The sequence below is a fragment of the Ptychodera flava genome, chromosome 1, assembly GCF_041260155.1.
Source record: "Ptychodera flava strain L36383 chromosome 1, AS_Pfla_20210202, whole genome shotgun sequence".
Taxonomy (NCBI): Eukaryota; Metazoa; Hemichordata; class Enteropneusta; family Ptychoderidae; genus Ptychodera; species Ptychodera flava.
The window spans coordinates 59,984,701-60,012,055 of NC_091928.1; the positions used below are offsets into that span (position 1 = coordinate 59,984,701).

Consider the following 27,355-nt stretch of genomic DNA (forward strand, 5'->3'; position numbering starts at 1 on the left):
TTCAATATTTATGACCTTTATTTCTAGTAACTTGATGTCCATAATATGTATTGCAGGGTCACAGTAACCACATTCACCTTGGTTGGGTCGTACATGGCTAAAAGTTACAAACATCAATAATTGGCATACAAAGAGACAAGATACTGTGAATTACATAGAAACTGAAAATGACAACATCAAAAATGGAAAATAAAAACTAAGTGATGACTCTGAACCTCACTAAACCACAGTGAAACAGTCTATTGAACAACAAATGATAAAACTCTGAGAAAATAAATGGCAAAACTAAAATTGGAACATCATGGTAACTTCACAGCTGATATAAAATTTTAAAAATCCTGGGTTGTCATAACAACACAGTTGCATTGATAATGTGTTAAATGAATACGGTCAATACTGCACATTGAGCATCACAGATTTCAAGGATATCACTCCATATATTATGACATGATTACGAACAAATACAATAAAATGTGACAAAAACATTAACTTGTGCTCCGACTCTGCAAAATTTCTTTCTTATGAATTGAATTTACTTGTTCCACTATTCATGAACCTGAAAATATTTCAAATAATTTCAACACCCAAAGCTTTGTAAGTAGTAGTTAAATAAATGTCAATCATGTTTAGTAGCCCAAAGAAAAAAAATATCTTGTTTTATTTTTCTCTGTCCTGTCTGTCTATCTGCTTGTCCTGTCTGTCTGTCTGTCTGTCTGTCTAATGGTCTGTCTGTCCTGTCTGTCTATCTGTCTAATGGTCTGTCTGTCCTGTCTGTCTGTCTGTCTGTCTGTCTGTTTGTCTGTCTGTCTGTATGCCATGCCAATGGAAAAGAAGAATCCCTTTGACAAATGCAATATAACATATAAAACTTAGACCAGAGTAACATCAGAAATGTAGTGATTACGCTAAGATGTGTAAACATACTTATTTATCTCTGAAATCAACATTAATCAACAAAGAAAATATAAGACATTGAAATAACAGACAATAAACAATACAATTTCAACCACACTTTACTCATGTTTAATGTTTTTTGCCTTAATAAAAGCATTTTCTGTAAATTATTGGCTTAATATAATTCACCGGTAGTAATGGCTTGACATTTTCTAAATACAAAGACTTTCTTAATGATGGAAAAAATTAACCTTGATAAAAGATACATTAAATACACATGCACAAGAACACCAGGAAAATTAACTGGCTGATTTAAAATAGCACACAAATAATTACAGAGTAATACTTTTATTGTTTGAACATTTACTGGTATTTAGAAAATAAAACAAACGATATTGACCACATGAGTAAAGCCTAACAGTTAGACAGAAATTCAATTTACAAAACCATGGTTTTTTTTTCAAGATGGACTACATGCACGGTTCTCTGTGACATTTCTCAAGCTTAAAAGAATGTGAGTATATTTCTTTAATAGCAGTTACCATAGTAATAGTTGCTATGGTAATTACCCTTGGTAACAGCCACTATGGAATTTGTGTCTCTAGAGGGAACCTATAAGCAGTGTTCCATAAGTTTTAATAATCCACATGGAAGCCCAGTGGTGCAGGGGTGTCACTCTACTCTTCCTAGTTCTCTGGTCTTTTCACAACGTCACCTAGAAATACATATTAGGGCAGTGACCCCCTGAGATATTTATAGTCATGAATTTTCATACCCACCAAATGGGGCTAGGCTTGGGAATAGGATTATGATAAAGTGTCTGGTTGATACACCAGGGGGTGACTGTCCTAGAATTAAGTAAACACGTATACCCTGACAATTGAGGAATGCCTCTCTGACTCTCCACAAAGTTGTAAGTTGCGGTAAATGATATAACATAACTCACAGAAAAATAAAAACTAAAAAAGCAATACTAAATAACAAACTGTGATATTGTAAACCTGTTATGTTGGACTTGTGTTTTGAAAGACAGTAAAACTGTTGCAGTTACAGAAAAAAATGTTGCAGTTCTGTAAAACTTTCAGCTCAAATACTAAAATTGCAATACTGTCATACTGCAGACTTGTATTAGACCCCTGCAGTGAAAGACAAAAAAATTGTTGCAATGCTATATCTAAGTGAATGACTACCCAATGAAATAACTTGATGTGATTATTCCAAACTCAATCAAACACAAAGTCTCTTTTATTTCGACCAAAATATATTGTGGTCTCCATGAATCAAGACACTGAATGTTTTCAGTTTGAAACCTGTGAGAAATTAGTAAATTGTTGTTGTTTTTAAATCCATTACAGTACTTGCCGGTTTAAATTTAAATGAATATCTGTACCAGAGGTACATGAACCTACATCAACAAGCATCATTTAATTAACCTGTTCCAGACATTGAACCTATTTCAGTCATTCATTGTCATGAATCACTGGAAAGATGTCTTTGTGTTTTCATAGCCTGAAAGGCACAACACTCACTTCCTCTTTACAAGAGAATATAGGAACACCCTCTCATGAGAATCCTTCAAGTTTCAGAGTCTCAGTAGGTCTGAGAGTTCAAGTGTACACTTTGCAGGGCTTTGTTTTCTGAATCTGAATTAAACACTGTAATAAATGTCAATAATTCTGAATCTAAATCCAATGATGAATGATTAATTCTGAATCTGAATCCAAAATTTAATTAGTCATCCTGAATCTGAATACAATGTTTAATTGGTATGAATTATTTTGAACTGATCAATTACAAAACATATTTTATCAAAGGTCAATCATGTTGAGTAAAGTCATCATTCAATTCAATCATACATCTCAAGGTTTATACTCAAATCAGCTTTATAATTTGTGTCTGTGATCAACTCCTTCTGAAATAATTTTGACTCCAGCCACGTACTCTGGGAAAGTTATTAACACTTCTCAATAAAATCATAAACACTGAATTAAAGGAATTCTATCACTTGTATCATAGTAGTACATCATAGTTGCTAATCACTGATTTTCCTGTGGACTGCCAGATAAAACCAGGTGGACTTTGATAACTGTACAGTGTTACGTACATTCTGTGAGTAAAATTGATATACCTTTTTCACCATATATGAACAATATTTTTTTAAATGTGCGGTGACCTATAAGACTTCAAGATTGGCAAGATGGTTATTGTAACATGAGGGTAAAATATGTCACTAGAGGGCGCCCTGCTCGACAAATGGAGAATTTTAAACTTCAAAAATTTGATTTCAAGAATTCTTATACATTTGAAAGACTTTATACAGCAGCCACTTAAACGTTAAATCTAAAATATCTTCATTGTGATCTTTACAAGGAATTTAAAAGCATTTAAAAACTGAATTTCTATTGTTATTTCACAAACATATGAAAAGTTTTTATCATTGGTTTTAAAATTTCTGATATATAAAAATTCTGTCAATAATTTTAAGGTTTGATCACCCATTCAAGGACACAATGTTTTTCTTGGGATCTTTTATTCTCAGTCAGTCTTTGATCACTTTCCTTGCCTCTAATACTGGTATATCAACCACATTTTTGTGTTGAATAAACAAAATTCAATTTTGGTGACAGGTCAGAGACAAAAACACAGGAAATGGTGAAAGACTGATGAAACATTTTTTCTTCTTTCAAACACAAGTCTGATTCAAGATTAAGGTATTGTCATTAGAAGTTCATACTAAGTCACATGATTTGTTTGTTAAGAAACATTCCGATCGGCCATTCTTGAAAGTTGTCAGATGTCTGTGATACACAAACAGCTGATTACAACTAATATTGACCATCTTGCAACACTGTGCTCACTATTAGAAATTCAATTGGTCAGCCATTGAGTTTTCAAATGATTTACCACTAGCTTACAGGTATTCTACTATTCTGTTAATTTCTTTTTTCAAATGAACAGAAACAATACATGTATCTCTTATTATCCATTATTTTTCAAGCTTACCAGGTGAAACCAGCAGCCATCAGTAAAACTTTGTATTAGAGTTGCACTATGGGTAAAGTGTTTGGTCTGGTTAGTGTGTTTATCGGATATCAATAGGTCACAACAGATTAAAACTTGAACAAACAGTTGAAGACACTGATAAAAAGTTGTCACTCTAGGAGAAAGGTTACAAATGTGAATTGTCTACGATTTGATGACCTGCCTATCTGCCTACCCTGTTAAGCAATGCACAATACTTGTCTTAAGCAAGCTGAAGTCAGTAAAAATGTACCATTTTAAGATGTACAATGAGTGCAGTTGAAATCCAAATTCCATATAGAGTTATATATTCACTTTCTTTGCATTAAAATATTTTTTGTTTAAAAGTTATTATTTTTTCCATTTTTAAAACTTGTAATGATTTCTCCCCATTAAAAAAAGTCTTACTGTTTGTGAGAGACTGCAGCTCTCTGTTTTGCTGTCTGCGACCGAGTCATAATTTTGTGTTGATCAGCTGGTTGTTTGGTTTTTGTGATGTCAAAACAGAAGATGCCTAGATAGTTGCAGATTTCTCGGCACACCAATACTGCATATCGAAGTAAATCCACTGTTGATATTATCTGTTGGCATAGAAACACGATAAAAGAGAAACATCAATCATCGGGATGTTGATAAACAGACCATTAAACAGGAACCTCCCCTATAAAAGCCGGATTATCGTAAATCTATGAAAATGCTAAAAAAGCAACATTACTGATTGGACGTGCCATGTTTGGTCCCAGAATCCCATAATTTTGCCACGTTTAAGGCGTTCATTGTCATTGAATCTTGCATATGATGTCTGTGAATATACCGTATAGCGACTAAACTTGAGTTGAAAATAAACTTTAACAATAATAAACTAATAACAAGCGGCCGATATAGCTCCGCTGTGTTTTATAGAGAATAACTATTTTTGACACATGTTGATGAAGGAGGTGGAAATCTTTGATAGCTAAATGCAGTGGCTAGAAAAAAAGTGGCAAAAATAGCTGCAAAAATACACAATTGAAGATTTCATCATACTTTGAATATATCACAGCCGATCATCCCTAAGAACATGTCAACCAAAACTATCTGATGAGTAGTTTGTTGAGAATAAAATTTTCTGACCAAAAATGGCAACAATTGCCCCCAAAATAAAATTGCAGATTTCATCATAATTCAAACGATCAAATTTAGTTCATCTATAGAAACCTGTATACCAAATTAAAAGCTGTTAGTCCAGTACTTTTTGAGAAACATATGTTTTGACCAAAAATGGCTAAAATTGCCCAAAAAATTCAAAATTGCAGATTTCATCATAATTTCAATAAATATCATTTAGTTCATCTATAGAATTCTGTATACCAAATTTCAAAGCTATCAGACGAGTACTTTTTGAGAAACACATATTTTGACCAAAAATGGCTAAAATTGCCCCAAAAATACAAAATTACAGATTTCATCAGAAATTCAATATATTACTTAGCTCATCTGTAGAAACCTGTATACCAAATTTCAAACTTTCAGACCAGTACTTTTTGAGAAACACATTTTTTGACCAAAAATGGCAAAAATTGCCCAAATTACAAAATTGCAGATTTCATCATAATTTCAATAAATATCATTAAGGTGATCTGTAGGAACCTGTATACCAAGTTTCAAAGCTATCAGATGAGTACTTTTGGAAATACACATTTTTTGACCAAAAATAGAAAAAATTGCCCCAAAAATACAAAATTACAGATTTCATAAGAAATTCAATATATATTACTTAGTTCACCTATAGAAACCTGTATACCGAATTCCAAAACTATCAGACCAGTACTTTTTGAGAAATACATTTTTTGACCAAAAATGGCAAAAATTGCCTTAAAAATGCAAATTTGCATATTTCTGCACAATTTGAATAAATCTGAAATAGATCATCCCTAGGGACATATGTACCAATATCAAAGCTATCTGACTGGTAGTTTTGAAGAAGAAGATTTTTAAAGATATTTTTACCAAAAATGACAAAAATTGCCTTAAAAATACAAATATGACAGCGGAGCTTAAAATTTTCCGTTGTTTGTCGGAGAATACATATGTTTCAATATGTGTTCCTTGTACAACCATTTGACCCCTCTTTGCATATATCACAAAAGTGCCCATCACGATTAATCAAATTTATTATATGGTCAAAGCAATGCTATGAGAATTCAAGACTCCCACCCAGTGTATGCAAATGGCTGCGTCATCAGTAATCCCCCTATTGTGTGCCCACGGTCCTGTAACTTCCCATTTAAAATGAAAAAGCTTCATAAAATATCTCCCTATTTCTGTTGTGTTACAACAAGATGGTGTGATTGCTTGATATTCCAACATTAGCAAGCTGTACACTACCCACAGATTACATCAGAGAGACACTAATAAGACTGTCTTTATATCCTCAAAAGACAAACATACAAATAATGTCGGTCTAACCACAGACAGTAGAGGAACCTGTACTGTCTATGGTTTAACTTGTGTTGAATAAAGTTTTATAAATCTATTCGGCATATGAAGTCAGAGATAATGCTCACCTTTTGAATACAGATTTATTTCACACCTGGTGTGCTTACCTATACTATGCATAAATGATAATGCTCACTGATTGGTGTATCAAAATACCAACTTTTGAATACAGATTTATTTGACACCTGGTGTACTTACCAATGCTATCCATAAAAGGAGATGTTCATTGATTGGTGTATCAAAATACTGATTGAAAAACAACAACGCTGGACCAATCATTATTGTGTCTAGATAATTCATTTCACTCTTAGTCATGTTTGCAACCTGAAAATCAAAATACAGATTGCAATAAACTTTGTTAATGTAAATTCCAAACATAAAGTGAGTGATGCAAATCCCTATTCCAAACTTTAAAATAGCTTCACATAATATGACAACTAGATACATTCATTTCTGTTTCCAAGTGTTCAGCACAATACGTCAATAGATAAACAAATATCAAGTAATGGCAGGGACAGGGCTTGCCCTTTGTCCAGGTGACTTATTTGTCTCTCTACAGCGTTGGTGAAAAGAAAGTATATCTAACAGAGTTCACTCTTTAAATACAACAATCCATACCATGTCATAATCATTGGATACTTATTTTAATATTTAGGGATGGACCGTATGACCATTCTAATATTCCCTTCTAACATCTCATGGTCCTTCCTCAGCAAAATGATCCCCTCAATAATGGTTCCTTCCTCAGCAAAATGATCCCCTCTCAATATCTAATGGTTCCTTCCTCAGCAAAATAATCCCCTCTCAACATCTAATGGTTCCTTCCTCAGCAAAATGATCCCCTCTCAACATCTAATGGTTCCTTTCTCAGCAAAATGATCCCCTCTCAATATCTAATGGTTCCTTTCTCAGCAAAATAATCCCCTCTCAACATCTAATGGTTCCTTTCTCAGCAAAATAATCCCCTCTCAATATCTAATGGTTCCTTCCTCAGCAAAATAATCCCCTCTCAACATCTAATGGTTCCTTTCTCAGCAAAATGATCCCCTCTCAATATCTAATGGTTCCTTCCTCAGCAAAATGATCCCCTCTAAACATCTAATGGTTCCTTCTCAGCAAAATAATCCCCTCTCAACATCAAATGGTTCCTTCCTCAGCAAAATAATCCCCTCTCAACATCTAATGGTTCCTTCCTCAGCAAAATGATCCCCTCTCAACATCTAATGGTTCCTTCCTCAGCAAAATGATCCCCTCTCAACATCTAATGGTTCCTTTCTCAGCAAAATAATCCCCTCTCAATATCTAATGGTTCCTTCCTCAGCAAAATAATCCCCTCTCAACATCAATGGTTCCTTCCTCAGCAAAATAATCCCTCTCAACATCTAAGGGTTCCTTCCTCAGCAAAATGATCCCCTCTCAATATCTAATGGTTCCTTCCTCAGCAAATGATCCCCTCTCAACATCTAATGGTTCCTTTCTCAGCAAAATGATCCCCTCTCAACATCTAATGGTTCCTTCCTCAGCAAAATAATCCCCTCTCAATATCTAATGGTTCCTTTCTCAGCAAAATGATCCCCTCTCAACATCTAATGGTTCCTTCCTCAGCAAAATGATCCCCTCTCAATATCTAATGGTTCCTTTCTCAGCAAAATGATCCCCTCTCAATATCTAATGGTTCCTTCCTCAGCAAAATAATCCCCTCTAAACATCTAATGGTTCCTTCCTCAGCAAAATGATCCCCTCTCAATATCTAATGGTTCCTTCCTCAGCAAAATGATCCCCTCTAAACATCTAATGGTTCCTTCCTCAGCAAAATGATCCCCTCTCAACATCTAATGGTTCCTTCCTCAGCAAAATAATCCCCTCTAAACATCTAATGGTTCCTTCCTCAGCAAAATGATCCCCTCTCAATATCTAATGGTTCCTTCCTCAGCAAAATGATCCCCTCTAAACATCTAATGGTTCCTTCCTCAGCAAAATGATCCCCTCTCAACATCTAATGGTTCCTTTCTCAGCAAAATGATCCCCTCTCAATATCTAATGGTTCCTTTCTCAGCAAAATAATCCCCTCTCAACATCTAATGGTTCCTTTCTCAGCAAAATGATCCCCTCTCATATCTAATGGTTCCTTCCTCAGCAAAATGATCCCCTCTCAATATCTAATGGTTCCTTCCTCAGCAAAATAATCCCCTCTCAATATCTAATGGTTCCTTCCTCAGCAAAATGATCCCCTCTAAACATCTAATGGTTCCTTCCTCAGCAAAATAATCCCCTCTAAACATCTAATGGTTCCTTCCTCAGCAAAATAATCCCCTCTCAACATCTAATGGTTCCTTTCTCAACAAAATAATCCCCTCTCACATCTAATGGTTCCTTCCTCAGCAAAATGATCCCCTCTCAATAATGGTTCCTTTCTCAGCAAAATGATCCCCTCTCAATATCTAATGGTTCCTTCCTCAGCAAATGATCCCCTCTCAACATCTAATGGTTCCTTCCTCAGCAAAACTGATCCCCTCTCAATAATGGTTCCTTTCTCAGCAAAATAATCCCCTCTCAACATCTAATGGTTCCTTCCTCAGCAAAATGATCCCCTCTCAATATCTAATGGTTCCTTCCTCAGCAAAATGATCCCCTCTCAACATCTAATGGTTCCTTCCTCAGCAAAATGATCCCCTCTCAACATCTAATGGTTCCTTCCTCAGCAAAATGATCCCCTCTCAACATCTAATGGTTCCTTCCTCAGCAAAATGATCCCCTCTCAACATCTAATGGTTCCTTCCTCAGCAAAATAATCCCCTCTCAACATCTAATGGTTCCTTCCTCAGCAAAATAATCCCCTCTCAACATCTAAGTTCCTTCCTCAGCAAAATGATCCCCTCTCAACACCTAATGGTTCCTTCCTCAGCAAAATAATCCCCTCTCAATATCTAATGGTTCCTTCCTCAGCAAAATGATCCCCTCTCAACAATGGTTCCTTCTCAGCAAAATAATCCCCTCTCAACATCTAATGGTTCCTTCCTCAGCAAAATGATCCCCTCTCAATATCTAATGGTTCCTTCCTCAGCAAAATAATCCCCTCTCAATATTAATGGTTCCTCCTCCAAAATCCCTCTCAAATTGGTCCCAAAGCAGAATGATTGATTATCGTAAGAAAAGTCTGTCACCAAAGGCAGAGTAAACACGAGGCTGTGACATCACTGTTTCGTTGGCCTTAAATGGTCACACGTGTCAAAGGTGAGCTTGAGGACTAGAGCATATACCATTACAGTTGTTGTTTGTGTGTAGTATCTGCCATGTCAAAGGTTAAGAGGTCAATACACTTACCACAAGTTTGTTGACGACCTTTGCTGACACCATGCCAAAGGTTAAAAGATACAAACATGGGTGATTTTCATAAATGCGACTTGGAGATTTTATCATGATCATAAGTTCTAAAAGTAAAACTGTTCCTACATGCATCACTGGAGCTATAATACTGGTTCCCTGAAAATAACAACAAGTTGTAAATACATCAAAATTTACTGGACTGCATAGGGTTGAAGGCCCTCTAGTGGCATCTCTTTGTAAAATGAGAATATCACAATGTCTTTGAAAGATTCTCAGATGTTCTTTATATCCTGCCTGCCTATCAGACAAAATTAACTGCATTACATCACAATGCATGTGTGAAAGAATGGCTCTGTGAATTTGAACTTGCATCTTGCCACTTCAAAAACGAGTCAAATCAGAAACACTACAGACAATATAACATCCAAGTACAGATACTAAATAATGTGTTCAAATGGATACACAGACTTTGGTTTCCTTGACGATTCTAGTGTGTACACGCATCATATTCACCATATTTTGCATGTTTGCATCGAGGTGCCATATTTGAATGGAGTCCCTTGATATTTATATATCTTGTTACAATTTACACATACTGCTGCAGTTCACTCTACATGAACATTAGATTTTTTTTTAAAACATGAAAATATTAAACAATACAAAAGCTGCAGTAAGTACATAGAATGTGTTGTAACTAAACTTCATTTAGCAGAATTTGTCTTAAAAGACCTACAATTGTAACAATATGTCTTTCAAACCCAACAGAGACCTAACTGCTTGCGCCAAGGTCAGGGTTAATTGTACAGGAAATTCTCATTTCAATAAATTTCTAATTTCTAATTCAAAGACATAATTGATGATATGGACAAAGCAACACTGTGAACCCTGACCCCTTGGTAACTTGGAATGGTATGTAAAGATTTACAGCTAAACTCCATGCAAGCAGTTAAGTCTTTATTGGGTGTGAAAGACATATTGTAACGATTGAAGGTCTTTCAAGACAAATTCTGCTGAATTAAATTTAGTTTACAACATATTTTATGTACTTGCGGCAAGTTTCATAAGACATGGAATTTCAGCAAGTATCTGTACACGGTGAGCTGCCCTAACATTTTACATGTCATTGGATAGCCTGTGGAATCACACTAGATGGGACACAATGCACCACAACTTTTAAAATTCAGAAGCACTGTACTGCATCAATGAAATCTAAATTAAAGACTATGAGATTTTGGTACTTACAGCTACTGTGGATCCATTTTTGCCGATGCCGCCACTGAAGATGACGACAAAGTACAAAACTCCAGCATAAAATCCGCCAATACTGGAAATTATTACAAAAATATGTTTCATTTCTAAGCCAACAAATGGTACCTGGAACAGAAAATACAAAATCATGCTTAGGGACTGAGTAAGAAGACATTGAAGATTTATTTCATTTCTGTGACCATTGTAAACATTCTACTCTGATTAAAAGTGCATGGGTCATCAGATGTGCATTTGAAATACTTGAATTCTGACCACTGTGCATGTAAAGCATTGGTATGCTGCTTTACCCAGCATGCAGTGCAGTAGCAATACATTGCAAGGTGTTTGTCTTTGTGACATAGGCAGAAAGGAAGATAAGTGTGTTATGCTCCTGATCATGGATTTTGAAGATATACCTGGAAAATTACAACTGATTTGAAAGTTTGAAACATCAAATGACAGATTTTGTGCATTTTAGCCTTTCTTTTTAAATTCACGTTAGAAAGACTGAAAACATGTCGATGCTCAGCTGATGACCAACGCACTCAACTCTATGCTCATGAATAAAGCAATAGCACACCAATTACTGCAAGCAGCCTTGGCAAATATAAAGTGACTGATGGTTGGCAACACGACCTTAAGGCTGCTGGGACTAGAGCTTGGTCAACCAATCAGGCAGAGGCTTTTATACCCCCCCCCCCCCGGATGATGTAGGTAGTGTAAGTGCCAATGTACAGGCAGACTTACTTGGTGTAGGATGAGTGTGTTATTGAAACTAGGCATGGGTATCTGCAGGAGAAATACACAGAGAGAGAGAAATGCACAGTGTGTATCACAAAGACAAGGTGCATGCAACACAGGATTATGACGGAAGGTTACCCAGGGTTAATAGTTTCTTCGACAGAGAAGTCTGAGAAGGTAAACATCTCCTGTACATTTGGGTTTTGGTTTTATTTCTGAGATTTTGGTATGATTAGCAGTTAAATTTTATCAGATCCAGTTATGAATTCTTCTTTAACTATGTTTATGAAAATGCACAGAAAGTGATACTTTGAGCGTTGAAGACAGTTCTGCTATACTAATGAAAATATAAATTTTTCTGTTCAAGACATGTTACATTATTTCCATAAATTGCGACATTTACATGGCAGCACTTAGAAACGATTACGACAATGCATTGAAATAAAATGACAGCAATTAAATGCCAATAATATTAATCTGTACATTGAAATATTAAAATTCACATTACAAGTTACTTTTTAGCTGTTGTGGTTTTGTTAGTTATTTGAAGAGTAGCTGCAGCAGCATTTTGTTAATTTTAAGTTTGTCAGTTTTTTGTTCACTAATTTATTGACTTACTTATTTCTGTGTTCCTAAGTTTTTCACAAAAACTTTATCCTTGTTAACTACATAAAAGATTCATACCGGTACAATGATAATAGTCTATGTTCTCGTTTTTGTTTAAATGTTTTATCTTGAGACTAAATTTATTTCTTCAACCCAAACTCTCAAACCCACTACTTAACATAATATTGTTACGAGAAAAGGTTACAGATACTGCATCCTCATGGGAGTAAACAGGGTACAAACAAACATTCATTGTGTGGAAAAACAGGGAAGCAGACAGACAGGGCAGAAAGAAGGCATGCAATGTTGCCATGCTACGATATCAAGCCATGCTATGAAGAAAGGATTACACCTAATGTCTGTGAGAACATCAACCCTTCATGTCAAGAGTAGCACACACACCAATATTGTCTAATATTTTCTTTTTGCAATCTTTATCCTTTTCCTGCCAGACAATATCACTTACCCATCTGCTAAGTCAGTAAAAAGCAGTATTGAGCAAAAACTACATGTATTTTTATAACCCACTTGGCTAAGTCTGCTACAGCAGATTGAGTCTTTAAAAATCATGTTTACAGTATCAAGGTTTTCGGGGACCTTCAAATGTTGTACTGTATTGAACATGTTGTGTTGCATTAAGTTTAACCAACTTGACCTGATGGTGAAATTTGAACTTGGCAGGAAAAGGGTTTTCTATCATGGGCAAACCATTGCAGGTATCTTAAAGACATAATACAGATTACAGATGGCATTGATATTTGGACTTGTCACCATAATACATGTACATTGAAGGATTTCAGAAGATATTTAACAGGATATGTGACAGATTATTGCTGAATATTTGGACTTTGCAAAATGTACGGTACATGACGAAAACAGCAACTCAACAAAAAATATTTTGTTGTTATTTATAATAATTTGGGCAGATACCTAACAAAGTACTCGGTACATGTGTAAAATACATGTGGTAATTAGCATTGGGGAAATTTACTTCTAGCATGAGTTCAGAGTTATTCTAATATGCACATCTATACATCATTATCGGTCTAAAAAAGTATTGAGCATTTCTGAAGTTCATCACTAGATGGCGGTTCTATCAGAGGTTTCTATTCTGAGACGGCATAGGCCCACGACGAATTTTAAAATCACTTGTCTGTAATTGAATGGTGAAACTTGCATTTTATTACAACTGTGCAAACAGAAATCATGCGGACAGCTTTTGAGACATACTGTGAGCAGCGCCCAGAACACGGCTGTGGCCGCTCCGCTATCTTGTACACATTACTCTAAAGGTAAGAAACTATTGGGAAAATAATTTAAATAAAATCCTAAAATAAAACGTTGTTGGCAACCCTGGGGATTCAAACTTCTCTGTGTTGTCGCATGCATGGTACTAAATCGATCGACTGGGTTCTTGAAACACAAAAACTGCACCGGACCATGTAATTGCTGGTAAGTCGCAAAATTTTACCTCCGGACAACTCCCGTGACACCGCCATTTAGAAGGCTCCCATATCAGTACGAATAACAATGACGTATTGGTTTAAAAGGAAAGTATGCGCATGCGTCAACTTCAAGCCGCACACTTTGTAAAATGGCGCTGGCATGGGACTTGTCTGTAAAAAAACATTGCGCTAATTATCAGCCGTAGATAGGGCGATGTTGACTTTCAAGTTAGGAAGCCGATCGATCGATTTGTGTAAGTATTCCCTTGATTAAATTGAAGATTGAATCTCGAGGATGGCCAATAACCGTTAATTTTGTCTAATTTAAAAATTATTTTCCAAATACTTTCGTACCTTTAGAGTAATGTGTACAAGACAGCCGAGCGGCCACAGCCGTGTTTTGGGCGCTGCTCACTGTATGTCTCAAAAGCTGCTTGCATGATTTCCGTTCGTACAGTTATCAATAAAATGCATGTTTCAACATTAAAATTGTAGACAAGTGATTTTAAAATTCGCCGTTTCTATAAAGTTAGTAATGTTAACAGTAGAGCTGAGCGGCCACAGCTGTGCACGGGGCACTGTTCACTGTATGTCTCAATAGCTGCCCGCACGATTTCCGTTTGCACAGATTTTAATAAAATGCATGTTTCAACATTAAAATTCCAGACAAGTGATTTCAAAAGACGTCGTGTGCCTGTGGAGACAGTAGCATTGTACGTAGACTGAAAGATCCATTGTGCTTAAGGACACTCCCTACGCTCCCTCCAAAGAGGGGGAATGTAGAGAGCGCCCTTGAGCGACGGACCTTCTAGTCTACATTGTACCAGTCATCAGGCTTTCTGATTCTGTTTATTGAACTTTCAATGATGCAAAAACAAATACAGGAAAATGTCCTCCTGATCTCGAAGGGAGTTACAATTTTCATCTTCGGAGGTGAATTTCACAAAAAGTTCAAAAATCAACTATTTTGCAGATTAAACTGTCACAAGTTCTGCGTAGCACCATCAATGGTAGGAATAGGAGCAAAACTTGTTAAATATCAAAATTATTCTTGATATAATGTAGCTGACTTGAACACGATTTGTGTTGTACTGTCTGACCATCATAGGTAACAGAGAAATATTTAAAAAAATTCAACTGTGGTCAGAGATTGCCTTGCTTTCCTTCATATTCCTGACTAACTTCTGAAATATTTATACAGCTTCAGAATGTATCCACTACAGAGTAAAGTGCTTGCCTGTCTGGGACAGGCAAAGATTGGCCGAGCAGATGAAATTCTAGAGTTATTCCAAATGGAAGGCAGAAACAATGCTGATTCTTAGTTTTCTAATAAAGTGATGAGGTACTGGTAATATACAATGTGCAAGATATGATTTTCAGATCTGGTGCTATTTTTTTTGGAGGGGGGAAGGGGGAGGGGCAGACAACTTATCAAAGCTAGCTGCTTAGATTTCCTGTTTCTATCTTCCACAAAGTCCAAACTTTATAAAACAATAAAAATATTAAGCACATTTACAATCCCATTATCATACTCAGAAAAACATCACAATTACAGTTAATGGTCATGACATGAAACCCAAATACTCAGTGAAAATTTTTATCAAGGCAAGCCAGCATTGAAAGGACTACTCTATGAAAATTCAATGTTATTTTGATGTGGATGATTTAAGAACAATACAAATGTATAAATGAAGTCATGCTTACATACATAGAGTTTAAATTTACGAAAATTTGAACAGATGTACATTTTCACACAAAGCATTGTTTTCATTTTACCTGGCTGTCAAATAGGAAAACTTTCAACGTTCAAATATGATTCAATTTCTGTTCTTTTACTTCCATGATGATGATCTATGTACATTTATTTTGATTTGTTTCAAGCTGTATATTCCGTTTTGCTGATACTTTAGCTTCACTACAATCTGTGCTGGATATTGAATTATTTGAACTACTTGTCTATTTCACATGTATATGAATATCATGAGTGTGTCTTGCCAGCTATAACTAACTAATGACTAACCATGACAAACAGTCATCATTTCTCTATCTGTGAACAGCACAAGTCATGCCCAAACAATCAGAGCAAACGATGTCAGCATCAACTTTCTCAGCTGACTGTCACTTGGAGGCGCTATTCACCAAAGTAACCTTTGGAATAAAAACAACCACTGTTGAACTTGACCACCCAGTGGCCTTGATGTGGAATGCATCATCTATGCTAACTTTACAGTACCTGTACTGCCCAGAACCATGGACAAACAACATTCATGATTTGTGCTCACATTACCTTTACTGCCCAGAAAGATGGGCCGACAACATTCATGATTTGTGCTGACATTACCTTTACTGCCCAGAAAGATGGACCGACAACATTCATGATTTGTGCTGACATTACCTTTACTGCCCAGAACCATGGACTGACAACATTCATGATTTGTGCTGACATTACCTTTACTGCCCAAGAACCATGGACCGACAACATTCATGATTTGTGCTGACATTACCTGTACTGCCAAGAACCATGGACCGACAACATCATGATTTGTGCTGACATTACCTGTACTGCCAAGAACCATGGACCAACAACATTCATGATTTGTGCTGACATTACCTGTACTGCCCAGAACCATGGACTGACAACATTCATGATTTGTGCTGACATTACCTGTACTGCCAAGAACCATGGACCGACAACATTCATGATTTGTGCTGACATTACTGTACTGCCAAGAACCATGGACGGACAACATTCATAATTTGTGCTGACATTACCTGTACTGCCCAGAACCATGGACCGACAACATTCATGATTTGTGCTGACATAACCTGTACTGCCAAGAACCATGGACCGACAACATTCATGATTTGTGCTGACATTACCTGTACTGCCCAGAACCATGGACCGACAACATTCATGATTTGTGCTGACATTACCTTTTCTGCCCAGAACCATGGACCGACACATTCATGATTTGTGCTGACATTACCTGTACTGCCAAGAACCATGGACCGACAACATTCATGATTTGTGCTGACATTACCTTTACTACCCAGAAAGATGGGCCGACAACATTTATGATTTGTGCTGACATTACCTGTACTGCCCAGAACCATGGACCGACAACATTCATGATTTGTGCTGACATTACCTGTACTGCCCAGAACCATGGACCGACAACATTCATGATTTGTGCTGACATTACCTGTACTGCCCAGAACCATGGACCAACAACATTCATGATTTGTGCTGACATTACCTGTACTGCCAGAACCATGGACCGACAACATTCATGATTTGTGCTGACATTACCTGTACTGCCAAGAACCATGGACCGACAACATTCATGATTGTGCTGACATTATCTGTACTGCCAAGAACCATGGACGGACAACATTCATAATTTGTGCTGACATTACCTGTACTGCCCAGAACCATGGACCGACAACATTCATGATTTGTGCTGACATAACCTGTACTGCCAAGAACCATGGACCGACAACATTCATGATTTGTGCTGACATTACCTGTACTGCCCAGAACCATGGACCGACAACATTCATGATTTGTGCTGACATTACCTTTCTGCCCAGAACCATGGACCGACAACATTCATGATTTGTGCTGACATTACCTGTACTGCCAAGAACCATGGACCGACAACATTCATGATTTGTGCTGACATTACCTTTACTACCCAGAAAGATGGGCCGACAACATTTATGATTTGTGCTGACATTACCTGTACTGCCCAGAACCATGGACCGACAACATTCATGATTTGTGCTGACATTACCTGTACTGCCAGAACCATGGACCGACAACATTCATGATTTGTGCTGACATTACCTGTACTGCCCAGAACCATGGACCGACAACATTCATGATTTGTGCTGACATTACCTGTACTGCCCAGAACCATGGACCGACAACATTCATGATTTGTGCTGACATTACCTTTACTGCCCAGAAAGATGGACCGACAACATTCATGATTTGTGCTGACATTACCTTTACTGCCCAGAAAGATGGACCGACAACATTCATGATTTGTGCTGACTTACCTGTACTGCCCAGAACCATGGACCGACAACATTCATGATTTGTGCTGACATTACCTGTACTGCCCAGAACCATGGACCGACAACATTCATGATTTGTGCTGACATTACCTGTACTGCCCAGAACCATGGACCGACAACATTCATGATTTGTGCTGACATTACCTGTACTGCCAAGAACCATGGACCGACAACATTCATGATTGTGCTGACATTACCTGTACTGCCCAGAACCATGGACCGACAACATTCATGATTTGTGCTGACATTACCTTTACTGCCCAGAACCATGGACCGACAACATTCATGATTGTGCTGACATTACCTTTACTGCCCAGAACCATGGACAAACAACATTCATGATTTGTGCCACATTACCTTTACTGCCCAGAAAGATGGACCGACAACATTCATGATTTGTGCTGACATTACCTTTACTGCCCAGAAAGATGGGCCGACAACATTCATGATTTGTGCTGACATTACCTTTACTGCCCAGATAGATGGGCCGACAACCGCTGAGATGATGTATAGTGCTATAACACTGAACTGGGCTTCTGTTACATCAAACCTAGAAATATCAAAAAATACAGATTTCATCTTTGACAATTCTACATATCAATCATGTACTTTGCATTTAATGAAAACTTTCCCGAGCTACATTGTGGAAAAGTTACTTTTTAACACATATTATGCACACACATCTGTGCCAAGTTTTATCAGCAGTATTGAATACTCAATACATTGCAAATTTTCCACCACAGAAGAAATTGAAATAATTATTCGGTGAAAGTGATTCCATTGTTTGGTTTAAAATCAATAAATGAATTATGAAGAAATTTTTTCCGAGTTGCTACACTATGATGGCTGTGAAGTTACAGATGGGGAACTGGCTCAAGAACATTTTTTTAAAATTAAAAATTTGAAATTTGATTCAACTTTTAGAGTACACTTTTCTGCAGATAAATATCAATAAATAGAAGTTAACTTAATTTGTTTTACTAACCTTCCAAAGCGTAATGTTCCTGAGACATACGCCTGCCAATGTGCAGCATAGTAGAGAAAATTTCCAACACAACACATGTACAGAAACCATCCTGGATAGACACCTAGCTGTAATGCACAGCCTGTACTTATGCATACAAACACTGAAAAATAGAAATGAGAACATTTAAAGTCATGACTGAAGAATTTGGGGAAAAAACTAGGATTATGTCACAATTCTGAAACAGGTAATTAGGTCAGACTGCTGGCTGATTAGTATGTCAATGTGATACTTCAGACAATTTCAGTTCAAATCTGACAATATGATGTACTTGGTGTCTTATCTAATGATAAATTTTGAAATGTTCCAGGGAGAGTTAGTCCAACTATGGTACAACAGCTGAACTTGAAAAGAGAGTGGAGGAACATGATAGGAGCATGAGATATCAGAAAAGCATAACTCCAGGTATGAAATAAACAAATCTGTCTCAAGGTGTAAAATAAAGATCATTTGAAGACTGTATTCAGGTCAAATCATCAGCTTTTATTTCAACTTTCAACTCTTTCATTCACTTTTTTTTTTGAATGCACTGAAATTATTCTCATTAACATAGTTCACGCTTGTAAAGTGAAAGACTTAAACTTTTGCTAAAACTTTCCTAGAGAAATCTTTTAACCAATTTCTTTCAAAATCAAGAAAAACATCAGGGGTAACTGTGCAAATTTTGGTTCAAGCGAAACAAACTACCCAACATTTACAGATATTTGAAATTCAAAATGGCCGCCATCCCTGTGTTAAATCTATGGAGAAAAATATTACAAACATTCATTTTCACAAAATCAAGACGGTAATAACTTTTACTCCATACACTTCAAAATAGGCCCCAAACATTATAGCCAAAACATGGGACTATGTGCCCGAGGGCAGGAGACCATTTACACTCCTTACATCGGGCAAATGGTCACCTGCCCCGAGGGTACATACTGGTAGTCCCATGTTTGGGCTATAATGTTTTTATTCCATGCCTCTCTTATACAGTTTTCACTCAAAATATTTAGATTTATTGGCAAATGATAATCCAATGCTTTATTTCCATCTTAGACGAAAATCCGTTAACAATGGAATGATTTTCATCATCAAATGGCACAATGATATATTTTTATGACTTTATCAATTTTTTTTCTGCAAAATTTTCAAAAACCGGATTTCCTGTGCAAAACATGAAATTTCGACATTTTTACATCAAAAAGTTGCCAAGTTGAAAATAGTTCCGGTTCACTTTCAGTCCAATGATTACTATGCGGCCCACAACGTCATCGACGAATACCATTGAATCGTATGGAGCGCACGATGTTCGATATACGAGGCATGTAATAAAAGGGAAGGTGATGAGAAAAATTGTAAAAGTTTGAGAGTCCAAATATCTGTTCCAAAGTGCATTCTACCCCAACACTTACATCACATACATTTTTTGAAGATATGGGTTTAAAAAGACAACAAAGTATGAAAAATTTCCACACCTGTTGATAGGGAATCACAACCATGGTCAAACAATTCACCAGTGGTGTACTGCTGTTTGTTCGCCTAGCTTGTTTTCCATCGATGGCATCCAAAGATTGATAGATGAACAAACCTAGGGCACAGAGTAGATACACCCATACTGGAGCCTGAAATAATAGAAATTATTTGATTTAATATACATGTACTATGATGCACTTTCATTCAATAGGACTTTGCAATGATGAAAGGTCTCAGTGGATTTTGAATTACAACATTCCCTGTGATACAGGAAGTTGAATACCAACATTGAATTGTTACAGGCATTGACAGTCATTCAAACTAGAATATACTTGCAAGTAGTACTACTCTAAACTGACTCAAAAGGGGACTGTTACAGGGTGATAAGCTTTGATGATGTGAGTAATAAAACCAATGTTAAACTGTATAAAATCTTTCAGACAATTAAATTCTAAAGAAAACAATGAAAAACACATCCCTATGCAGTGAGAATCATGACTGAAACCAACTTTGAATTACCGGTAGTTGTTTTATAGGATTCTGATATCAAATGCACATACTCATTCCTCCTTGTACTTGTCACTGAGCATACCAGTAAAAGTTCATTTGAGGTCACTGTGACCTTTCTAGGGTCACCTGTGGCAGTCACTCTTGTGTGAGATAACCTCTGACCTGACATGTTTTTTTACACACTGTACTGTCACAGAGCAAAGTTATTCATGTTTCAATCTCTCTGTAGTAATAATGTCAGTGCTATCACATGTAATGCTGAATGATAGAAATTAAGTACTTTTAGTTTTATGTTTTATACTTTTCTGAATCAGTATTTGAATTGACCATAGACCCTGGAGAAGACTCTAGGGTGTCTGAATACACACATAGTGCCAGAGCAAAAATGAAACATGTCAGGATTCACAAAGGAAGTTATCATAAACACTATGAGACAGCAACAAATGTTTAACGACATTATCTTGCTGTGTAATTCACCCTTTACACATGATGGAAGAAAAACAAAAGACTAAAAATGCAACTCATTATACTCTAAATCAACACAGTTTCAAAATTACTTTCACTTTGCTGCATAGCTGCATTCAGAACCTTTCAGTAAATCGTCAAATTGCACACAGGACATTAAGGTCCGTGTTACGAATTTCATTTTCTAAATTGCTTTCCCTTCACAAAGTCCATCGTTCATCTTTAAATATCTCCTGAAGCTACAGAACACATTTGGTATTTTTGTCCATTCATGTCTACTCTGACTTGCCATCGGCTACATTTCCAAATATCTCCGCCATTCATGTATTCACAGCCCTGTTTTCAAAGCGTTGAAATCAATCTTTAGTGTCACATGACTTTTTCTATAGATCACTTCAACTGACACTTTGTCTACAAATGATATTACATTCCAATTACAGCAATCTATACATATCTCAACACCACATACATGTAAAACACCAGCTGTCCACATATCAGACACAGATCTCACCATGGCATACCAGTACATGTGTGCATGTCTACAGACAATAAACCGCTTGAGAAAATATGTAATTTCCAAATAAAATTTAGAGGATTTATGGACCGGTATATTTCATATTGAAATTAATTCCTCCATATGGCACTGACAATTTCAGAAAAGTTATTTCAATATGGATCTAAAGTGATCATAAATCTCTATTTTTTACTTTATGTCAAAATAGACATGTATTGATAATACTTATTTTGACAAAGACAAATTTGCAACAAACATATTGTCATTCCTTCCTTTTTGTACATTGCCTTTTGCTGTCAAAACATAGAGTCTTTGAATTATTCACAAATAAAATACTAGTATTACTCATTCTGAAACTATTACATGAAAAACCACAAATATTCAAAGAACAATGAAAATTCACTGATTTTAACATACACAGTATGGCAAGATCTCAAGTGACAGTGAGATAAAAGTTTGAATCATTACAAGTACAGTTTTTGTCAAACCATTGCGTTAATATACTTTAATGACAACACTTCTATTATCCTGCAAATGTTTTGGCAAATTTGTCCAAAATACACTGTTATGCAATACGTGCAGCTATACACACAGGTACAGTGTATTTGACCTGGCAAGGGCAATGTTGTATGTTGTATGTATACCGTACATGTACCACGCTGAAAATGTTCATAGAACTTTAAAGAATGATATTTTGCATGACAAGAAGAAAACAACATTGTCATGATAAGCAGAAATCCATTATGAGACCTTCTGGAGATTATTTGAACTATTCTCATCTGAAAGAACAGACAGAACTTGGAGAAATGTTTGATGATGGTAAATTCTTGCCAAGTACCTTGGCTATATTAAACCCCATATCATTGTGTGATGTACCGGTATGCTAATGCTTCATGCTGATTGGCTAAGAGTTCAAACCAACGATGGTAAAATTCTGGTAGTTACATACCACTGCTAAAACAGACTCTAAACTAGCACATAACTTTAATGCCAGTAAAAGGCATTTTACAGAGTAAGCTCTGGATTTGACAAAATGAAATCACTAATACACACAGATTAGTAAAAGTACCGTAATGTAAAACCTTTCAAAATGGACCAATGTATTTAGAGCCATGCCACTAAAACATTTGGCATTAAGTCTGACATAGCAGAGTTGTCACTTTATTGTCATTTCGTTTTATTGCCATAGTTGTAGCAGAGTACAATGTCTCCATTGTTGATAGTATTTGGTCCCTGAACCTTAATTTTGTTTCAACATTCAGTTTATGTCAAAATCTGTTTTCTTCTCAAACATTCCGTAATTAGATGCTGTCTGTCTGACACAAGGAAAGCTCCACTGGAAAATCCAGTTGAACTTTAGAAGAAGAAATACTGGTACCAGTGTCTGATGTTGTACAGTGTATGCTAGCTGTAGATGTATTGGAGGGCAATGACCCTATCTTTGGCAGAGCATAGACCCTGTACAGTCTGTATATCTGTTTGTCAACATGTAAGGTGTAAATGGTTCTACTACGATATGAAAAAAGGATGCGATTTGCTTTACAGACTCATTACGCCAGAGGAGATCACATGATAACGGTACAAACAAACCCACATGTGTACAATGCATATGGAAATACAAGTACTTCTACGTTCATGCATGTGGGTTTATACCATAGTCCATTTAAATTTTTGCTTTGACCTACATTTACTGTCCACAGCAATTATAGCGAAAAGCTTTCAATGATTTCGTTCTAACTTGCGTCAAATTACTTCTCAAAAATCTCGGAACTCACATCTTCAACAGCCAAATTACAAACCTTCTCACTGGATACTGAAGTTGTCAACATTACCAGTGTACTGTGTAAGGTTTTAAAGACCTCAGAGCTTTAATTCACAGCCCCTGACTTCAGATGTTTTACTCCAATAACGGTATAGGGTACATATATCAAAATTAATATTTCCCAAAACAAAAATGTATCTATCACCAACGACGTGCAGGAGGCAAAAAATATCTAAAAGTGCAGAATTTTAGGATAGTCTCTGTAGGTGATGGAACATACTGAAGCAGTTCATCCTAATCACTGACAGAAGATAGATACAGTTCTTGTTAATATTCAACACTGGAATAATGTACACTTAATGGGTAATATAAGCTGATCGTACCTGGACACTATTCTCCTATTTGAAATAAAGTCATGTCTGGACAAACACATGTTGATCATACCATGGCAGTGTCCATGTTCTTATGAATGGACCATTCCATTTTAAAAGGGGATGGTTAAAAATGGAGGAAAGTATTTTTGAAGCCTCACTGAAATTTTAAACAAATATTGACATGAAGGGAGGGGGAGTTTGAATGCATATAATTTTTTTGTTAAATTTCAAAATTTTGGAACATTTTTAAAGAACTTACAAGTCAGCATTGTGGTAATTTCACCCATGACATAATGGTTCACACCCTAGAGTTGAAATCATTTGAGGACAAACAGATGTTTTCCATGTGATTTAGCTGTGTACATTGCATGTACATCTTTTGAAACATCAGAACTGAACATTGAGCTCATCTCAAAAGACACAATTTTAAATAATAGTCATGAAAAGATCTGTGGATTTCTAACTTTCAAATCACAATGAAGTATTAACTCATTCAACAGCCCAGATGACTGTAATCTTATACTCTGACAGATGTGTACTATTGTTGGATGGGATCAAGGTCACAGTGACATACATACATGTACATCCTTACATACATTCCAAGTCTTTCATTTACACTTGTCAATGCGACATATTTCTTTCACAATCACAATGTAAACTTCAACCTCCTTTTCAGAATGAGGGGGTGTGTCATATGACCTTGTCATGGACAACTCTAAACAATGTACTTCAAATTTCATTGTTTACAGTAAACCACAAGAGCTCTTAAAATTTGTGTTTTGAACTTCTGTATGTCACTGATTGTATTTACATAAAAGTTGAAAAAGGAGTGCAAAATTATTGATTTAATATTCATTTACACATGAAGATATTGTCCCATATGTTCTGATATGACCTGATATGGTTACCACTTGGGCTGTACAATGACTATTTACTTTCAATACTGTCAAACACAGGTTCCCGCAATATTCCTGACCCTATACTTAGAATATGTTTATCTGATTCCTTAAAATTCATCCGTAAAATATATCTCAAAGATCCTGATTTGTGTCATATTCTGTTTGAACAATTGAGTTACACAGTCTCTCTATGATTTCAAATTCTGTATTATTTGTCGAAATACGAACATTTTCATTACGTTGTAGCTCTCCAAATAATGAATTGCTGTTTTGCACATTTTCTGAAAACAAAAATGCCATGAAAGTCTTCTAGACGATGACCTAGCAAAGACCAAAGGTCATCATTTAATAAATAAGTACTGTAACAGTTTATGATAGGTATGTAGATATTAGTTTTATTATTATTCTAGATTTATTGCTGGACAGATAATCCACTAATGATATCCATCCAACAGTTACACTATATTAAAGGCCCAGTAATGCTAATTTGATGATTTTTTCATTATTGTTATGTTGTATGTTAATTCTGTTTCTACAAGGCTCCATAGACAAACCATAGAAATAAATCCAACTTGGGAGAAAGAGGATTAACTACAACCTCTCATTCTACTCATATAGGAATGTTGAAACACCTGCTATTTAGCTTGTCAACTTAGTGTCTATATGTGTAAAATGCACTGTTATTGTTTACTTTTGAATTATAGTCAAAACCAAACTTCACTTGTCAACAATATTAACACAGTTTACAAATGAAGAGGCTGAGTTGACAAGCTGTATGCTGTATATCTCAGCATGCTTTGGGTAGTAGAAGAAGGAATTATGGTTTACGTTCAAAACAAAAACAGTGAATAATGATCAAAAGTTAGCATTACTGGTCCTTTAATTATTATTTATAATATTTTAATTGATATGTCAATAAACAAATACATGAAAAAAAATTGAAACATTGATAAATTCCATCAGTGTGCAGTGTGAGGTGATGTTTTTCGAAATAACAATGTATTAACTGATACAATAATTCACAATAATTATATGAGTGATCTACAATGCTTTATGAATGCTTTGAATGATTTACAACTGAACTGATATGGCATACCATATGGAGACATGCAAATTTGAAAACTGAATGATCTAAATTTGCATACAAGGTCACACCACACGTAGCATATTTGATTCAATAACACAACAAAAGGTTGTTCATGATCACAAGGGCAATCTGTGTATACTGTGTTTCCCTAAAACGCTATTACAATCGCTTTCATTTTTTTTCTGGTCGACAAGTAGTTCTGAATGAGTGACATCTCATCTTAAAATATTAATATCAAATAATGATGGGATAGATGTCCCGTCATTTTGTGTTCAAGTTATCATCCCAAATCAAGTGTAAATATTTTTTCAAGAGTGAATGTACGTGCGGGTGACGTGCGGATTTACCGCTATGGCTCACTCAGTGTGTCGATAGTTCGTGCTGGTGCAGCTTACCGGTTACGTTACAGCTGGTAGGATATGGTGTCGCCTACTGTCAGCTGTTCTGAGTGAAGGGTTCGTACACAGACTTCACAGAATCACGGCTAATATGTTTGACATGTTAACATTGCGGCATCAAAACTTACCTCTTCAGTGGCTGTAGGACAGTATATGAATAACACAATACTCGTTACAGCGTTGACGACAAGTCCAGCCGTCGTTATTGCGTTCGGAGCGATGGTCTCTGGGATTTGCTCGACCAACCATCGCCAAAAAACCTGCATTACCGGTTCGAAGATCGAGGTGCCATGGGAGCTGTATTTGTGCTCCGAGAGTTTCTTCAGCTGAACAGTAGACAGGATTTCAGTTGCCATGGTGTTCCGCCAAGCAGATCGACAACAGAATATGTGGTTACCGATCTACTGGTTAAAAATGACGGATATGGTGGCAATGTATGTTTCTGTTTCTGAATAAAAGAGAGATTGGTCACTTTGGGGTCACGGTCGATCGACCTCCAATCAGGTGACACCTCTAAGAGAACCTTCAACGACCCAGGAAGTTTACATTTACATCAAAATCCAGATGTCGAAAAGGCCAATTAGAGCATTCCCTTTCGTTTTTGAAAAATCCATGGAATCTCATACCGTTTTAAATACCATATTTTTATCGTCAAGAGTAATATACGATAAAATGTAATTTTGTAGGCGGTAGCGATATCCGAGATAGCCAATCATTACTAACCTAGCTGGCCTTGTTTAAAGACTGTTTACTGTTCTACGGTTCGTTACTCCAATGATGCTAAAAAGATGGTGTTATGGAAACGAAAGCAGCGCGGCGTCTTCTTGTCAAACCTTGAATGATCGGACCTGTATACCATTTTGCAGCAAGAAGTGATTTCAAGCTCAGCTTTATTTTAAAATATGGAAAAAAATTATTTTAACATGACGTAAGCGTCCAAAAATGAAAACGGAAATAGATCAGTTTGGGGAATTCCCAAAAGTTGTATGAGTAGATTTCGGCGAAAACGGCAGAAATGAGTTAC

At 36.2% G+C, this 27,355-nt stretch overlaps 1 protein-coding gene across 1 annotated transcript; it reads right to left on the bottom strand.

The window, feature by feature from the left end:
• Nucleotides 1-26,827, bottom strand: LOC139142155 (cholinephosphotransferase 1-like). Its single transcript, XM_070712003.1, is given in 10 exon segments — nt 1-4,496; nt 6,592-6,717; nt 9,718-9,876; nt 10,963-11,094; nt 11,716-11,757; nt 18,306-18,390; nt 18,826-18,967; nt 20,325-20,366; nt 20,369-20,471; nt 26,460-26,827. Coding segments are annotated over 10 exon segments (1,236 nt in total). The 5' UTR covers nt 26,688-26,827; the 3' UTR covers nt 1-4,319.
• Nucleotides 26,828-27,355: the final 528 nt, after the last annotated feature.